Source organism: Camelus dromedarius, chromosome 18 (genome assembly GCF_036321535.1).
Source record: "Camelus dromedarius isolate mCamDro1 chromosome 18, mCamDro1.pat, whole genome shotgun sequence".
Lineage (NCBI taxonomy): Eukaryota > Metazoa > Chordata > Mammalia > Artiodactyla > Camelidae > Camelus > Camelus dromedarius.
This window is the reverse complement of record NC_087453.1, coordinates 21,725,097-21,743,558: the sequence shown is the minus strand read 5'-3', so window position 1 is coordinate 21,743,558 and position 18,462 is coordinate 21,725,097. Positions and strand designations below refer to the sequence as shown.

At 45.9% G+C, this 18,462-nt stretch overlaps 1 protein-coding gene across 2 annotated transcripts in view; it reads left to right on the top strand.

Annotated features, from left to right (window-relative positions):
- HCK (HCK proto-oncogene, Src family tyrosine kinase) overlaps nucleotides 1-14,304 on the top strand; it is a 36,554-nt gene extending 22,250 nt beyond the window's left edge. For both annotated transcript variants that reach the window (XM_031434001.2, XM_010993900.3), the window contains exons 7-13: nucleotides 1,144-1,293; nucleotides 1,624-1,776; nucleotides 3,307-3,486; nucleotides 4,311-4,387; nucleotides 8,561-8,711; nucleotides 10,807-10,938; nucleotides 13,623-14,304. In XM_031434001.2, the coding sequence (XP_031289861.1) occupies nucleotides 1,144-1,293; nucleotides 1,624-1,776; nucleotides 3,307-3,486; nucleotides 4,311-4,387; nucleotides 8,561-8,711; nucleotides 10,807-10,938; nucleotides 13,623-13,816 (1,037 nt within the window). In that variant the 3' untranslated portion in view covers nucleotides 13,817-14,304. The remainder of the gene's footprint in view (nucleotides 1-1,143; nucleotides 1,294-1,623; nucleotides 1,777-3,306; nucleotides 3,487-4,310; nucleotides 4,388-8,560; nucleotides 8,712-10,806; nucleotides 10,939-13,622) is intronic.
- Nucleotides 14,305-18,462: the final 4,158 nt, after the last annotated feature.

Sequence of the window (18,462 nt, the reverse complement as noted above, 5' to 3'; positions counted from 1 at the left end):
TTTCAAGGCCACCAGCATTCCTTGGCTCCTGGCCCCTTTCTCACATCTCTTTAACGTCGACTCTCCATCTTCATACATCCTACTTTCACCTTCTTCCTTCCTTTTATAAGGATGCTTGTGATTACATTGGGCCTACCTGGATAATCCAGCATAATCTCCCCATCTCCAGATCCTTAATTGAATCACGTCTGCAAAATCCCTTTCATAGAAGGCAATACATGCATAGGTTTCAGGAATTAGGACCTGGACATCTTGGGGGCTTTCAGCAGACCACAGCATTTTTTTTTTAAGTAAGTCTCTTTCTACCTATTGATCTATCAATGGATAGATAAATAGTTTTCTTTTTAAAAATTTTTTTGCAGGGGGAAAGGTAATTAAGTCTATTTATTTATTTATTTTTTAGGGGGCAGTACTAGGGATTGATCCCAGGACTTCATGCATGCTAAGCATGCTTTCTACCGCTGAGCTATACCCTCCCTGCCAGCCAACCACAACATTTAATGTTTACATTTACATTTAAGTGTTTATATTTTAATAATTGAACTGGATTTTTGTTTGTTTGTTTGATCTTTTTGCTTATTTGTTTCAGAGTAGCATAACTTTTTAGCAAACTGATATGGTATCTTGGATTCTGAGATAGATAGATAGGAAGGAAGGAAGGAAGAAAGAAAAAGAGAAAGAGAGAGAAAGAGAGAAAGAGAAAGAAAGAAAGAAAGAAAGAAAGAAAGAAAGAAAGAAAGAAAGAAAGAAAGAAAGAAAGAAAGAAAGAAAGAAAGAAAGAAAGAAAGAAAGAATATTAAGGAAGATGATGACAGCCAACATTTACTGAGTGTTTCCATCCCAAGTAATTTACAAGCATTACTTCTTTTAACCATCAGGCCATGTGATGAGGTGGTGAAGTATGGTGACCAATCCCATTTACAGATGAGGACACTGAGACACAGAGAGGGTCTCACAGCTGGGCATGGAGGAGACTGACGAGAACCCAGGCAGCCTGACTCCACAGCCCACTCCTACCCTATACTCCACTGCGCAGGTGCCAGGATGGTGCCAGCAGTGGGTTTACCGGGTGTCAGGGTGCTGATACGAGGTGGCAAGCCTCTGAGATTCCACCCCTGAGGGGTTTCTTTCGGACTAATGCAGGGAGCTACTCTTTGTCTGTGCGAGATTATGACCCCCAGCATGGGGACACAGTGAAACATTACAAGATCCGGACCCTGGACAGCGGGGGCTTCTACATCTCCCCACGGAGCACCTTCAGCAACCTGCATGAACTGGTGGCCCACTACAAGAGTGAGTCCTGCCTGGGGCTGCATCCAAGCTGGGTGGGCCTGTCTCCCGGGAATCCTAGTCAAGGGGGTACTGCCACTTCCAAGGCCTGCTGAGATTTTCCTGACCCTCCCCGGACAAATGCTTGCTTTGGATTCTCCTGAAGTCTTAGGCCTGTTGAGTAGGAGGGCAGAGAGGGCATCTCATGTGCTCTGCTTTCTTGGGAATGTCCTTGGTGGTGGCAACTCTGGAACACTGGCCAGATGCAGTGGGCCAGGAAGGGAGGCCTCCAAGGGGGAGCCTATGGCTGACTTGGAGCTGGCTGCCCTCGACTGATCAGGGGCTCTGTTCCAGAGGGGAGTGACGGACTCTGCCAGAAGCTGACCGTGCCCTGCGTGTCCTCCAAACCCCAGAAGCCTTGGGAGAAAGATGCCTGGGAGATTCCCCGGGAATCCCTTAAGTTGGAAAAGAAACTTGGAGCTGGACAGTTTGGGGAAGTCTGGCTGGGTAAGGACCCGGGGCCAGAGAGGGGAGGGGCGAGAGGGGAGAGGGAGGTCCTTGCTTCCAGGAATAGCCCGAGGCAGAGTGAGAATACCCCCCACCCAGGGCAGAGGGGAGATTTGAATAATAACCATAAAGGGGCAATTCCTCTGATAGCAAACCAAATTGTCCTGTCATGCAAACCCTAATTTGCCTTTGAGGCCAGGCCTGTTGGGATTGGAAACTTTCTCTTGGGAAGCAGAGTCCTAGATGAGGAATCTGCTCCCTCACATGGCACTGGGACAGTCTACCAGCGTGGGATTAAGGTAACTAGAGGCCTCTTAGGATGGTGAAATTAAGTATGGGGAAGGACAGCTTGCAGATTTCCAGGTGAGTTCAGCATTGACAGCTGATGAACAAGCTGTTCTGAGCACTCGCCGTGTGCCCAGCACCATGCTAGGACACTGGGAGTCACCAAACAGGCCTATTCCACCCATACTGTCTGGCCTCTAATAACCTGAGAACAGAAATGCCTGCTTTGCAGAATTGTGGGGTAGACACAATGCCTGGCGCAGTGCCTGGTGCAGTGCCTGGTGCTCCCCATTGTGTCTCTACTCCACCACGTTCCAAATGAGAGTGAAGACAACTTTCAGAGATACAAACAATTCGGCTGTAAAAAAAAATAAGTTTAAAACCACGTATTTCAACTACATTTATTGAGAGCTGGCTACATGCCAGGCACTGCATAAGAGAATGTGGCAGAGAAAGTCTGGAGAGGAAGGTAAGGCAGAGCTGACTGATGAGGTTGGAAAACTTAAAAAATAGTATATAAAGCCTTAGATTCTTACTACAGGAAGGCCTCAGATCTGGATTAGAGCTTCCTGGCAGCCAAAGCAAAAATGGAAACACAAGCAACAGAGAGACTGACAAGATCAACAAGATGAAGCAGGGGAGGGGTGGGGTGAGGTGAGGGAGCAACATGTACAAAGTCCCTGTGGTGGGAGGGCGGGTTGGGTGCTTGAGGGACTGGATGACATGCAGGCTGATTGGTGCACAACAGGCAGGGGGTAGTTTGGTGGATGATAAGGCTGGCAATGTGGGCATGGCCAGATCATGCAGGGCCTTGTGAACCATGATGAGACTGGTATTTATTTTGAAAGTAGTGTTAAGATGAAAGCATTTTAAGCAAAGACAGTGTGTATGTATGAGTGTATGACAAAACAAAGGTAGGTGTGTGTGAGTGATGTAATCTGAGTGATGTCTTAAGGTTATTCTTTAATCCTTGTAAGAGCCCTTTAAAGGCAATGCTGATTATTTCCCACTTTGCAGATTAGGCAACCGCAGCTCAGAGAAGTTAAGTGACTTACCCAAGGGCTAGGAAGCCTTCAACCCCATTTCTGTCTCAGGATGAGACTTGTGTCTCCCCTTCCCCCTCTAAGGGCTGAGATGGGCAGGAAAGGCTTCCTGAAGGAGGCAGGTCTGCAGCTAGAGCTTCTGGGACTGCAGGGAAAGAGCAGTGCGTCCTGATCCCCTTTCCTGCTTCCTGTCCCACTCCAGCCACCTACAACAAGCACACCAAGGTGGCTGTGAAGACGATGAAGCCGGGGAGCACGTCCGTGGAGGCCTTCCTGGCAGAAGCCAACCTGATGAAAACTCTGCAACATGACAAGCTGGTGAAGCTGCACGCAGTGGTCACGGAGGAGCCCATCTACATCATCACCGAGTTCATGGCCAAAGGTGCTGCGTGCCAGGAGCTGGGGATGCAGGCTGTGGCTCATACTGGTCAATTGCAAACCCAAAGGTGGCTCTGACATGGTTCTTGTCCTCAAGATGCCCACAGTCGGGCTGGGAGCTCTTCTGACACTTCTGAAGTGTTCATTGAGCATCTTCATATCCAGCCCCCCAGCCCTCCCCCTGAAGGGGGTGAAACCATGTGAGAGGAAGGGGGCACATAGGCTCCAGGAGAGAGGGTGGGGCCAGAATCCTTCTAGATGATAGAAGAGGTTTCTGTGAGTTCACTGTGACCTCTGGGGACTCAGGGCGACTCCTTCAAGCATCACCTTTGGCCACCTTCCCTTGGTGGACCAATGTTCCAGAAAAGAGAGTCTGCAAATCATCGCTTAGGAGCTGGCAACGCATCCATTCCAGGCTGCCCCCCCACCGTGCCTGCAGATGATCCAGGATTTCTCAGGGATATTTTTTAGGCCATCATTTCTCAATCACTTTGAATGCCTGCCCATTTTTCGAAATACAGAAACATCTCACATGACCTCCATTTAGAGTGATTTGAAATCTCAAAGCTTTTTATCATTTTCCAAACACACAATTATGCCAGCCTTATAAAAACCACAGCTCCAGTCATCCCGGCTCAGAAAGCTGTCTCAGTCAGAGAACCAGTTTAGCAATCACAAAGTCATTTTCAAAACCCTCAAATTCTGTTTCTCAGACACTCAGAGCAGTAACTAAAGATTTCTGTTTAACTCCATTACTCTGAATGATTTTACCCACACCCTAAAGTCGAAAGAGTAGTAAATGTTGCTTCTCCCCTCCCCCCACCACAGGCAGCCTGCTGGACTTCCTGAAAAGTGAAGAAGGCAGCAAGCTGCCACTACCAAAACTCATCGACTTCTCAGCCCAGGTGAGAGTCTAGCGGAGGAGTTGGGAGAGGGAGCAGGAATTCAATTATTTATTCAACAAACATTTATTAATCACATACTGTAATAATAATAACAGTAACTGCTAACTTGGGTGCTCAGGATCAAAGTGTCCTTTTTATATGTGCCTTATATGTGCAAACTCATGCAGTCCTCCCTTCAGCCTTCTATGGTGAGATTTTTCTGATCCATTCCTTTGTAACCAACCACTCCAAAGCTCAGTAGCTTGGAACAACAGTTTGTTATTTCTCATGATTCTGTGGGTTGACTGCGATTGCCTGGTTTTTCTGCTCCACGGGGTAAAACTGAGGTCAGTCTTGTGGATGCATTCTGTAGAGACTTGCCTGGAGCTAGAATGTCCAAGATGGTGGCTCATCTTCCGAGTCTCTCTCCAACAGTCCTACATCACTCAATAGTCCAAACAGAGCTCCTTTACATCATGGCAACGAGGGCTTCTTCGAAGGCCATATGAGCAAGTGCCTGTGAAGCCTCTGCTTTCATCACTCTTGCTAATGTCCCCTTGGCCAAAGCAAGTCACATGGCCCAGCCCAGAATCAGTGTGGGAAGGACTGCACAAAGGTATGAGTCCCCAGGAGGCATGGTTCACTGGGAACCACTGATGACAGTCCAGCCATAGGTAGGTAACTGTCATTCCATTTTACAGAACAGGAAATTGAGGCATAGAGAGGAAGTGAAGTAGAGATGACAAAACTGAGGCCCAGGGAGGTGAAGGAGCTTGCCTAAATTACCGTGTTCTTTCTTGGGAATACAGCAGTGAACAAAGGGTTCACTGGAAAGTATTGCTGTCCCCAGCAGGGTTTACAGTTATCTGACAACTGAATCTCTTAGGGAGCCATGATCCAAGTGGTCTTGGCTCAGTGTCCAAAGAATGCAGTACCCAACAAAATTAGTAATGTCCATAAATCACAGAAACACTTCTTAAAACCCCATTTTCTTTCTCACCTTATCTTTACTCTCTGCAGCTCTTCTTATCCTCAGCCTGAGTGCTTTTTACTTCTATTCTCTCTCATTCTCTCCTAACTGGGAAAACAGGGGAAGAAATGGGTGCTATGGGAGTACCCAGCTGGAGCACTTAAGCCCAGTACAGGAGCAATCTGGGAAGCCTTCCCAGAGGAAGCAGTCTCTAGGCTGAGTAGAAGTTAGGCAGGACAGGGAAAGTTATTCTACAGAAGGAACAGGCTGTGCCAAAGCCCAAAGGGAAAAACTAGAGCTCAGCCTGGGCCATTGGAGCCTGGGCCGTTGGAGCCTGGGCCTGACAAAAATGAAGAGGGTGTGAAAAAAAGAATGAAGGGGGTATGACTTGCAGCCTGGAAGGTGTTGAGAGAGATGGGCACCTGGGCCTAATGTTGGGCCTTCTGGAGATGACCAAGGCAGAGCTCATTTGAGTATGCAAATCCTGGGGGGCGGGGTATCATAAAAGGCTTTATCTTTCAGAGCCCTGGGATGCCAGAAGCATATGGAAATCAAGGCCTGGCATTTTCCCTTCAATGGGCCCTGCCCCCAGGGGGTCAGGGTGGGGAGATGGGGAACAATAGTCTAGCCTGTTGCTAAATGATAACGATCAAACTGGCAGAAACCGTGCCAGGTGGAGAGTCATAGCCTGGCGTAAGGGCCACTCTCCCAATTGCACAAATAGGAAATCAGAAACCACCTGAGGGAAAGAGGTTCCTGGCCCTTGTGCATTCAGGAGCTGAGGTAGGCTCAGTGTCCAGAGGCGGGAAGGAGCCAACCTGGGGACCTGGCCTTTGCCTCCAGTCCTAGAGAGGTGGGTGGGTGCGGGTGGGACGCTGCGCAGCCCCACCACCAGCTGGCAGGATGGCCTCAGATCCACTCTGCTCCACTCAGATCCACTCAGGGTCCCAGTGTCTCCATTTGCCAAATGAGGGAATTGGACCACCTCTGTGGTTTTCAAGTTCGAAAGCATTTTTTCTTTTGTTCTAGCCGTAACTCTTTTAGTCAAATGAATCTTGTACAGCAGCTGAATACTTTAAAATAAGTCAAAAGGAGCTGCTCTGATTGGAGGGGGTGGCCTTTCTTTTGTCCCTCCACCCCCAAGATGACCTTTAGTTTTCAGTTGGATACAGTCTGAAGAGCCCTGAGCTGGAATATCCCTATAGGTCCTTCCAGCCGATTCTGCGAGTCCGCCATACTCTCAGAAGCAAACCCAAGTTCCAACGCCTGACATCATGGCAGCCCACTTGGTGGTCATGAAATCTCACTACCTCATCAACCCCCAATTCTTAAACCAACTCTGAGATCAGTAAACCTATCCATTGTTCATTCAGTTGACAAACTCTTGAGAAGCAGCACTACATGTACATGAGCTTAGGAATCACATAAAAATTTTGCTGTTGACCCCAGCTCTGCCTGTGTGGCTTTGAGCAAATTGCTTAACCTCTCTGAGTGTCACTTTCCTCAACAGGGAATGTTAATAGCCACTGTTGATGGCTGTTGGATCTCCGGTCTTCCCTCCACTTCGGTCAGTTACTTCTCTGGGATTCAGTTTTCTCACCTGTGAAATAGTGCTGATCATACTTGTACCTCCCCCAAGGCAGAGAGTAAATGCTATTTAAGTTTATTAAGTACAACTTATAATTAATGTATAAGCTACAACGTCTGACATTAAAGTAATATCTGATGTCAACTGTTCGTCTAAGGACTCCTTATAAATTTTCCACAACCCCTAAGCCAAGACTCTGTCTCACTTACCCATAGTGGGCTACCTCAAACAAAATCAGAAAGTCTCACATTTTTGTTGGAAAGGCTGGAGCCTCAGACCTCAGTTCCCATGGCCACGGGTGCTCCCTGCTGGCCACTTTCCACAAGTGCACCATCCGCTTGCTTCAGACTTTGAACTGGCTGGTGCCTTGTTTGGTCTGGCCAGATGCCCCTTCTCCCCAAATAATCTCACCAGATTGCACCTAGACGCAGTTCTCCAGAGCACTGGCGTTCTAGGTAATTAGAGGCAGCCTGGGGGACTGGGACTGGAAATCTGCAGGCTGGTTTGAGCCAGAATTTCCCGAGTGGTGTGATCTGGGAAAGGTGTCCCTCCTCTGTACAACAGAAATGGTGATAATGCTTGGCTCAAGGACATCAAAGGCCAGTTTATGAACTGTAAATGCTATTTTCTGACTTTCTGAGGGTTAATAATAAACCTCTTTATGAGGGTTGATACACAAACCCTTGTAAGTGAAAAACATCTCTAAGGAAGAATCCCGTATCTTTTCGTCAGGCTTCTGGGGGCCCCACTGTGAATAAGAATCCTGCGCACAGTCTAATATTCACTCAGCAGCCATGATGACATTAAAAATATACCTCAGACCATGTCAGTCTCCTGCTCTCAGACTTTTATCTTCCCTGTGTGCCCAGAATACAGTCCCATGTCCTCTTAACTCTCAGCAACTTCTACTCAGCCACCTGTTCCACAAATACTCAAGCTCATTCCTACCTCCGGGCCCTTGTATATGATATTCTCTCTGCCAAGGATACTCTTATTTGACACATTTATTATCATCACTCAGATCTTTGCTAAAATTTCACCTACTCAGAGCAGCCTTCCCTGACCATCCAATACAAAACAGCTGTCTACACTTCGTGTCCTGCTACCTGCTTTATCCTTTCTTTATGCTACTTATTACCACCTGCAGGGACTTTGGTTGGCTCCCCACCTGTTCAAGAAACATGTCTGGCACCAACAAGATACTCAGTAGTTAATTGTTAAATGAATAAATGAATTTTCCCTACCCAGACTTGGGGATAAAAAGGCGTAAGAGATAGAGCAGAATATGACGTGAGCCTAGGTTGTCCCCAGAAAGGGGACTGGGGATAAAAGCCCTTCATAGTATCCTGGTGTGTGTGCGTGTAGGTCCTGGAGAAATCATGCTTTTCCTCAAAGTGTTCTCTGGAAGTCTTGGAACTTGAGAGAAGCCCCACACTGACCCAGGCCTTGAGGATCCCCACAACCTGGCTGGGTAGACAGAGAAATGCCAGTCTGAACCTGGGACCCTCCCACAAAAAAGGGGGAGCTAGTATACATATTTTTCAGCTTTCTCACACTTGGACACCCCTCTTCTGTTTTGGGGTGGGACCTGCCTTGGGCTGGGCCAGATCTGAGGGTTTCTCTGTTCTGGGTGGAGATTGCAGAAGGCATGGCCTTCATCGAGCGGAGGAACTACATTCACCGAGACCTCCGAGCCGCCAACATCTTGGTCTCAGCGGCCCTGGTGTGCAAGATCGCCGACTTTGGCCTGGCGCGAGTCATTGAGGACGAGTACCTAGCTCGGGAAGGTAAGGGTGCTGCCACTTGGGTGGGTTGTGAGTGTTGAGAGTTAAGGTCTGTGAAAGTGATGGGTAAAATGTAAAGATCTGTCCTGGTATCAGCTGTATGTTATGAAGCGTGACGACTCCTTCTAGCCTTAGGGTCTTGGCCTGCAGAATCTCACCCAGTGACTCTGATCAACTTTAGATTGAGTTAGTCAAGTCACATTGAAGTTACAGGTAAGAAAAACTTTGTGTGTAATAGGCAAAAACTGAGGAGCATCTGTATGTCCATAAGTAGTAGAATGGATGTTTAAACTGTGGTATATTCACACAATACAACATTATGCAGGAAGAAGAAGTTACAAACTACTGCCACGTGCAAAAAATGGATGACTCTCACAGGCATAACATAGAAATAAGTCAGACAAAAAAATAGTGCTGGGTAGTTCCATTTATGTAAAATTCAGAAAGAGGCAAACTTGTACGTGAGCATTCCCAGCAGCATTATTCTTAACAGCCCCAAAGTGGAAGCAATCCAAATATCCACCAACTGATTAAACAGATACACAAAAATGTGATATATATATATACATATATATGTGTGTGTGTGTGTGTGTGTGTGTGTGTGTGTATAAAATGGAATATTATTTGGCCATAAACAGGAAGGAAGTACTAATACCCTAAACATGGATAAACTTCAGAAACGTCATGTTAAGTGAGAGAAGCCAGATACAAAGACTACATATGTTGTGGTTCCATTTATATGAAACCCTCAGAACAGGCAAATTGTAGAGACAAAAAGTAGATTAACCCCAGCCTAGGGCTGGAGTGGGGAGTTGGAAAAAAGTGGGTAGTGACTGCTATGGTTTTGGAGAGATATGCTGAAAATATTTTAAAATCCACAACATTGTGAATATACCAGAAAACACCGAATTGCATTGAATTGTACTTTAAGTGGGTGAATTGTGTGGTCTGTGAGTGTATCTCAATAAAACTATGAAAGGAGAAAACAAAACATTTATGGTGCTATTCTGACCAGAATAATGGTTACCTGGAATTAGGGGTGGGGTTGGAGGGGTATTGATTGACTGGGAGGGGGCAGGAGAGAGCCTTCTGAGATGCTGAAAATGTTCTATATCTTTGTTTTGTTTTTTGCAGGAGGAGGTAGTTAGGTTTACTTATTTATTTTTTAGAGGAGGTACTGAGGGTTGAACCAGGACCTTGTGTATGCTAAGCATGCACTCTACCACTTGAGCTATACCCTCCCCCCAAAAATGTTCTATATCTTGATCTGAGTGGTGATTACAAGGAGATATACATATATAAAATGCATCAAGGTGTCTATGAAAGACATACACTTTATTTCATGTTTGTTATGACACAAAAAATATAAACTAAGGGCAACCACTGAAAGAATAACAGAATGTGTAATTTCTAAACCAGGAGAGGATAAGCAGGAATAAAGAAAACGAACTCAATCCCAAGGAAAGAAGACATGGGGAAAACCCACACAGACATTTTTAAAACTTGACTGTGCACTCAGTCATAAAGCAGATCTCAACAAACTCCAAAGAACATGTATCCTATACACCACATTCACCACCTGCAATAGAATTTTGATAGAAATCACTCACCAAAGGTTAACTAAACCTAACCCAGACCAGATGGAAGGAGGCAAGGACTAGAGGGGTGACACCCAGTCACTGGGTGAAATCTCAGAGGCCAAGAGCCAAATTCTTCCCTTCCCCCATTCCCAGTGGTTAGGGGTTCGAGGCATCAGCTGTGACCTGGACTTAAAGTCTCTTGAAGTTCTACTGATCCAGAGATCCTGGGACCTCTGGGACTTCACTCTTCAGGAGCTGGAGTTCACCAGGACATCAGCTTACCGAATGAGGCGGCCCCAGAGAGTGCATTCCCCACCTCTGCCCACTCCTCCCCACTTTAGCCATCTGTCCTTAGGATGGTTGTTCCTGCTTCCACGGAGGCCAGTTTGAGGGAAGTCGCAGTCCTGCAGGGGGCAGTTGTCGGCAGCTGTGCCACTGTCCTGAACCCTCACCCTAGAAGAGACCCAGCCCTGACGACTCCCCAGACTTCCCCTCACTCTGCTCTGTCCAAACCACAGGGGCCAAGTTCCCCATCAAGTGGACAGCTCCTGAAGCCATCAACTTTGGCTCCTTCACCATCAAGTCAGACGTCTGGTCCTTTGGTATCCTGCTGATGGAGATTGTCACATACGGCCGGATCCCTTATCCAGGTAGGAGACAGGGCATCAGCTTGGGGCTGCTACCAGAGCCCAGCCTGGTTCCCTTCTCTTGTCAGCGGGTCCATTCAGACTGAGTTCTTGACCCTCACCCCCAACCTCCCCTCGCCTGCCCTATCTCAGTTAAAGGCACCGTTGTCTATCCAATTTCTCAAGCCTGAAATCTGGGAGCTTCCCTGGACCTTCCTCTCTCTCACCTCTTTCCACATCCAAGAAGTCACAGAGTTCTGGCCATCTGATTCCAAAACATACCCCAGGTCCACTCACTTCTAACTCCACAGCCTCCACCTGCACCCAAGCCAACATCCTCTCTCACCTTGCCGCTGTGCCAGCCTCCTGATCAGTCTCTCCTCTCTCCTGTGGGCCATTCTCCACCTGTGGCCAGAGAGACTTTTCTAAAATTGTGAACCTAATCTTGTCCCTTCTCCACCGCTAACTCTTTAATGGTCTCCCAGCATCAATATGACAAAATTCCAAACTCCTAATTGTGGCCTTCAGGTCCTGCATGGTCCAGCCCCCTGCCTATTTCTCCCACTCACCTCATGCTGTCCCCCTACCACCCAGTCATCTAAAGTATTGTATATGTCCCTATGCTTCTTGTTCATAACACCCTATACTGTTTCATTCACAGCATTCATCACCATGATAACTATATATTTGTTTGGTATTTTCCCCATCAGACTCTTGGCCTATGTGAGGCCAGAAATCATGTCTGTATTCCTCACTGCTGTATCTGCGCTGCCTACCTCTGTGGATATGGTGGATGCTTACTAACTATTTATCAAATGGATGGATTTATCCCCATGCCTTCTCAGCCCCCTACACTAAGTAGAACACATGGGTATATGAAGATATACCTAATGTGTAGGTGGCCTGGGACTCAGTAAATAACGTTCTTTGTTCCTTTTCAGTTGGGATGTCTCCTAGGGTATCTGTAGCCAGAATACTGGGGAGTGGAGGCAAGGTGGCTATAAAGAGTCCCTGATTTTTTAAGTGAATAGTCCTGAGTTTTAATCCTGTCGCCTTCAACCATTCCAGTTTGAGAAATCCACTTCCCTTCTACCCCATTTCTTCATCTGTAAAATGTGTGTGTGTATATATATATATATATATATATATATATATATGATGTCTATTTTGCAGAGGAGGTCGTGAAGATCAGAAATAAAAAATATAGACACTTGGTCACTCATTGGTTCTTACCAAATTCCTACTGTATGTTAGGCACTGAGGATACAGGGAGAGACAAGGTTCCTTCTCACCAGAGCTCATGTTCTAGTCTGGAGGAACACACACTAAACAGACGCACCATCTTAGTGGAGATCACTGCTGAGAAGAAAATGAAGCAGGGGCATAGGAGGGGGAGTGACGTGGGCCTCCTGTGGACCGGGAGCACCTGTCAGAGCAGATCTGAGCTGAAAGCCAGCTGAATGAAGATTTAGGGAAAGGATTCCAGGTTAACAGCACCGCCAGCTCTTAGGGCCTGAGTGTGTCTGAAGAATAGCAAGGAAGCCAGGTAGCTGGAGACAAGGAGTGAGGCAGATGGTAGATGATGAGAACAATAAGCCAGGATCCATGGTCTTGGTGAAGAGTACGGGTGTTAGGCCAAGTGTACAGAAGCTGTTGGTGGATTTTAGGCCAGGAAGTGGCATCATCTGATTTCTGCATTTAAGTGAATGCAGTGTGGAGAATGGATCAGGGACTTGGGAGGTGGTGGAAGCTGCAGCAGTGACACAGGCAGTTGTGATGGCGGTAACAGACATAAGTTGATGAGTTGGTGCTCTGTTTTAAAATAAAAAAGGATGTGACTTGCTGATGTAGAAGATGAGGGAAAGAGAAGAATCAAGGATGAGTCTCCTGGTTTTAATTGAGCAACTGGGTAGGTGATGGTCTGGGGATAGAAAATCAAGAGTTCTGTTTTTGACATGTTAAATTTGAGGTGACCTGGAGACATCCAAGTAAAGATGTTCAAGGAAGTACTTGGAGATATAAATATGTTTAGAGTTCAAGACTGGTAATATAAAATTGGGAATCATAGATGTTTAAATGGTTATTGAGGATAGCTAACATAAACTCTAATTGAACAAAGAAATGGTCCCACTCATAGGGTGACATTGAGTTTGGCCACCTGACTGTTTTGTCTTGAGGGTACAGCAGTAAAAACCAGGCAATGGGTTATGGAACCCTGTATCCTATAGGATGCATTAGGCTGCAAGTGACAGTTTAACAGACTAAGAGTGATGGAAACAGTAGGTAAGTTATTATTCCAGGAGTCCAGCACTGGTGACTGGTCAGTTTAGCTGCTCAACAGCTCTCAGGATTCTGGGTTAGTTCTTCTGTGATTGACTTCCCCATGTGATCAGATGGCTGCTGCAGCTCCAAGGACCACATTGAGTCCAAAGGAAGGAGGAAGTGTCTGTCCTCCAAAGCCTCTTTCCTCTTAAGGGAGAAAAACCTTCCCTGAATTTCTCCTGGGAGTCTTCCCCTCAGCCCCACTGGCCGAAACTGGGCACCATACCCCTTTCCTTGCTGTAGGGGCAGCTGGGGAAGGGGTGCCTGGCTTTCACAGTGGGAGGGGCTCCCATAGGAAGGTGGGGAGTGATGGCTGTTGGGGAGGCAACAGTGCCTGCCACCCCAACACCTATCCCTCCCTTTTTAATTCCACGGCTCCTTCCCAGGAATGTCAAACCCCGAGGTGATCCGGGCGCTGGAGCGCGGGTACCGGATGCCTCGACCAGAGCATTGCCCTGAGGAGCTCTACAACATCATGACTCGCTGCTGGAAGAACCACCCCGAGGAGCGGCCCACCTTCGAATACATCCAGAGTGTGCTGGATGACTTCTACACGGCCACCGAGAGCCAGTACCAATAGCAGCCGTGACAGGCAGGGACAGGCAGGGCCAGGTGCTGAGGCCACGCCTGAGCAGTGGCTCTAGCATCACCTGCCTGGTACCCGCTCACCCTTCCCACTCCCAGACACCTACCTTCACTCCAGCCACAGTTCCTCATCTATCAAGTAGGTGGATTGGACTGGACAATCTCTTTCTGACTCTAGCGATACATCCAGAGTGTGCCAGGGGCCCATGGAATCTGTGCTGAATTGATTCTTTAGCCCTGAGTACCACAGCCTGTCATCCTCAGGACACCCCTGGTTGATATTTCTATTGCCTGGGACAGCTGGATTCCAGTTACAGCTGTAACTGGTTTGGATGGGAAACTTTAAAAATAACAGAATAAATATTTAAGGAAAAGATATGAATGCTAAAGATTTTACTGAAAATTGGCTTTTCTTGTCCTGCCGGTTCCTGAGTGTCTCCTTGCCTTTTGGCTGGCTGACAATAAAAGAAGAAAGGACTTGCACAGGGCTTCAGTGCTCCAATTTTTTGAACTACCCCCCAAATAGTTGCTGACTGTGTTAAGTTTCCTACGGCTTCTGTAATAAGTTATCCCAAACTTGGCGGTACATTCATTACCACAAATTTATCATCTTACAGTTCCAGAGGTCAGAGTCTGAGATGGGTTGGCAGGGCTGAGGGCTTTCTGGAGGCTCTAGGGGGAAATCTTTTCCATCCTTTTCCAGCTTCTAGAAGCTGCCCACATTCCTTCACTTGTGGTTACCTTCTGCTCATCACTCCAAATTCTGCTTCTGTCATCACATCTCCTGTGACTCCAAGGCACGTGCCTCCCTCTGTTATTTGTCAGAACCCCTGTGATTACACTGGACCCACCTGGATAATCCAGACTAACTTTTCCATCTGAAGATCCTTAATCATATCTGTAAAGTCCCATTTGCCACAAAGGTAACATCTTCACAAGTTCCAGGAATTAGGATGTGGACATATTTTGGGGATGGAGTTGGGTGAAGAATTATTCACCTATCACATTGGCCCTAGGGCACTGGAAGGATTTTTGTCTCCAAGGAGCTGGTTCTGCCAGGATGACAGGAATGATTTTTCACAATATGGGACACTGACTCTTCTGCCAGGCCACACTGCTATGCAATTTGGTTGGTCTGGATCTTCCCTAGGGCCGGGGGTTGCCTGCAGCCCCTGTATATCCCATGGCCAAGCAGCCATCACAGTTGTTAAGATGGTATCCCCCATTGCAGGAATCCTTGGGACTGGAGACGTGGCTGCTGAGCGGTATCTGGTACCCTGTGTGGGAAGCTCTCAAAGGAGAGTGGTGAGGAGATGTGGGAAGGAGGCAGAAAAGACAAGGTGCCCATGGGGTCTTCCTACATGTTGTCTCAGTTGGAAGTCCTTAGTAGTTAGCTTGGTTGTAGGGGAGCGATGAGAAGTGGACAGCGGGATGGGAAGCAAATGACACCTTACTATCTGATTGTATCCCCTAAAGGAGCTATCTCACAGCACCTGCCAGGGGCCCATGGAATCTGTGCTGAATTGATTCTTTAGCCCTGAGTAGCACAGAGTGTAACCTGAGGCACTGGGTATGAGAACAGTGGAAAATAAAGGTGGGAGTGCTTCAGTTTACCTACTTTATAATTGAATTTCTTTCTTGCTTTCTGGTTTAGGATTTGTCTTTGGGTATCACAGAGCCCAGGGTCCTGTGATAGGAATTTTCACATATGATGTGTGGTACACTGAATTACTGTTTAGTAATCTATAGGAGAAATGTATTTCTCTGCTCTGTTGCTATTGAGCTTGGCCATGGGCTTGCTTTAGCCAGTGGGATATTAGCCAATTGATGTGAGCAGAGGCTTGAAATGTGCTTATGGAGCTGGACTTGTTCTCCTGCTTTTTGCCCTGAAAAGAACATGGTCCAAAGAAGGTGAGTGACATGTAGAACAGATCTGGACCCAACCTGCAGCTTGGAGTTAAACCCAGCTGAGCTCAGCCTCAATCAACTGAAACCCAGCTGACCTGTGGACATGTAAGATGGAAGTGAATGCAATCATTGTACACCTTTGAGTTCTGGGGTTGTTTTGTTACATAGCATTGTTGTATAAATAGGTGAATGAAACATGATTTCAAAAGTTGGAGCCTATATGGACAAGATCAAAGGGTCAATTCCCACCCTCCTCCTCTTTCAATTTACACTGCCCTCTGCACCCCATTAGCCTACACTCTGATTTATCCCTTTGGTCACAAGAAAGACTGATGGGAGTAGGTACACCATCAAAAGTATGATCCGTGAAAGAAAAAACATCAACAAATGGGACTTCATTAAAATTAAAACTCTGCTCTAAGACATTTAAGAAAATGAAAAGACAAGCTCCAATCTGGGAGAAAAATATTTGCAAAACATGTATCTGACAAAGGATTCATATCCAAAATATACCAAGAACTCTTCAAACTCAACAATAAGAAAAAAAACAACCTAATTAAAAAACGGGCAGAAGACCTGAACAGACACCTCACAAAAGAAGATATACAGATGGAAAATAAGTATATGAAAAGAGGCTCAATATCATATGTCATTAGAGAAATGCAAATTAAAATAACAATACAATACCACTACACGCCTATCATAACAGTCAAAATTTAGAACACTGACACCACCAAATGCTGACAAGGATGTGGAGCAGCAGGAACTCTCACTCATTGCTGGTGGGGATGCAAAATAGTGCAACCACTTTAGATGACATTTGGCTGTTTTCAAAACAAGCACTCTTACCATACAATCCAGCAATTGTACTCCTTGGTATTTACCCAAATGAGTTGAAAACTTACATCCACACAAAAATCTGCACACAGATGTTTGTAGCAGCTTTATTTATAACTGTTAAAACTTGGAAGGAAACAAGATAGCCTCTGAAAGGAGAATGGATAAACAACCTGTGGTACATCCATATAATGGAATATTATTCAATGATAAAAAGAAATGAGCTATCAAGATATGGAAGAACCTTAAATGCATATTGCTAAGTGAAAGAAGCCAGTCTAAAAAGGCTACATACTGTATGGTTCCAACTATATGACATTGTGGGAAAAGGAGAACTATAGAGACAGTAAAAAGCTCAGTGGGTGCCAGAGGATTGATGAGGAGGGAGAGAGGGAGGGTTAAAGAGGTGGGATGAAGAGCATAGGGGATTTTTAGGGCAGTGAAAGTATTCTGTGTGATATTCTTAATGGTGGATACATATCACTATGTGTATATCAAAACTCATAGAAAGTACAACACGAAGAGTGAACCCTAATGTAAACTATGAACTTTGGTTAATAATAATGTATCAATGTTGGCTCCCACTGAGGCAAGATGTTAGTAACAGGGGAAAGAAGGGTCTGGACGAGGGGGTACATGGGAATTCTGTACTTTATACTCATTTTTCTGTAAACCTAAAACTGCTCTAAAAAATAAAGTCTATTAATTAAATAAATAGAGGGATAGATTTTTGTGTCACTGATTTTATGGGAAAACTGCATGCACTCCTGTCCTGGAAGATGGCACAGAAGGCATGGGTAAGATGCCCATTCTAAGATGCTAATGACTTGCTTCAACCTTTTCTCTTACTGTAGCTTTGAGTTTACATATATGGAAAGCACTTGTTTAATTTTTTCCCCTCTATGATTTGGAATAAAACTGCCTCCTTATTCCCCTACCTGGGGAATTTTGTCATGTATCTGTCCTCATCACAATGTATTCTGACATAAGGCTACATCAGTTTGCATTCTGTTTGCATCCCTTCCATTTGGGGGGGGGGCTGGCAATGACTGCTGATTATCCCTATATCCATGTTCTTCATTCTTCTAGAGAAATAGAATTTTTATCAGGGATGCATAATTCCCCAGAATGAAGATTACATTTCCCACTCCCTCTTGCAGCAAAGTGTGGCCACTTGATTAAGTTCTGATCAATGGATTGTAAGTGGAAGTGTGTGGCATCTTCCAAAATCCTTTCTTAAAAGACAATTGATGTGGGCTCTTAACCTCTTACTTTTCATTTCTTCCTCTATCTTGCTGTCTAGACTGTGCATGTGAAGGCTGGAGTTCTAGCTACCACCTTGGACCCTGAGGAAAATGAATTATTTCTAGGGATGGCAATGGTGGATGGAGCCTGAATCCCTGAAGATATTTTAGGCATAGCCACCATATTAGCTAGGACAGTCCTCCTCAGACTTTTTACCTTAGAGGATGTGACATGCACTGTTGGTATTCCTTAAAGTGGGCTGGACTTTTAGCTTTCATTATCTGCATCACTGTGCCTAAGGGCTCTTCTAAAACTGCAAAAAGCCTCAGCTGCCAGTGTTCCCAGAAGGCCAAAACTGCTAAGGCGTTAACACCCAGTAGAATCAGTCCTCAACTAATGACTTTTGGGAGTTGGTGCATAAATACTGCAGCTCCCTTGCCCTTTGGGTGGGATAATGCTGAAGTGTGTGTTTTGCATTGTTTCCCAGAGTTTCCCTGAAGAATTAAGCTTCAGTTAACCACAGTAGTAACTTGCTTAACAACATATGCTCTCCAAGTACAGTTCCAACACGAATGTGGGTTGATAGTTTCATTTATATTCATGACTCAGATGAAAAAATAAAATAATGAACATGTACATCAGAACTTCACT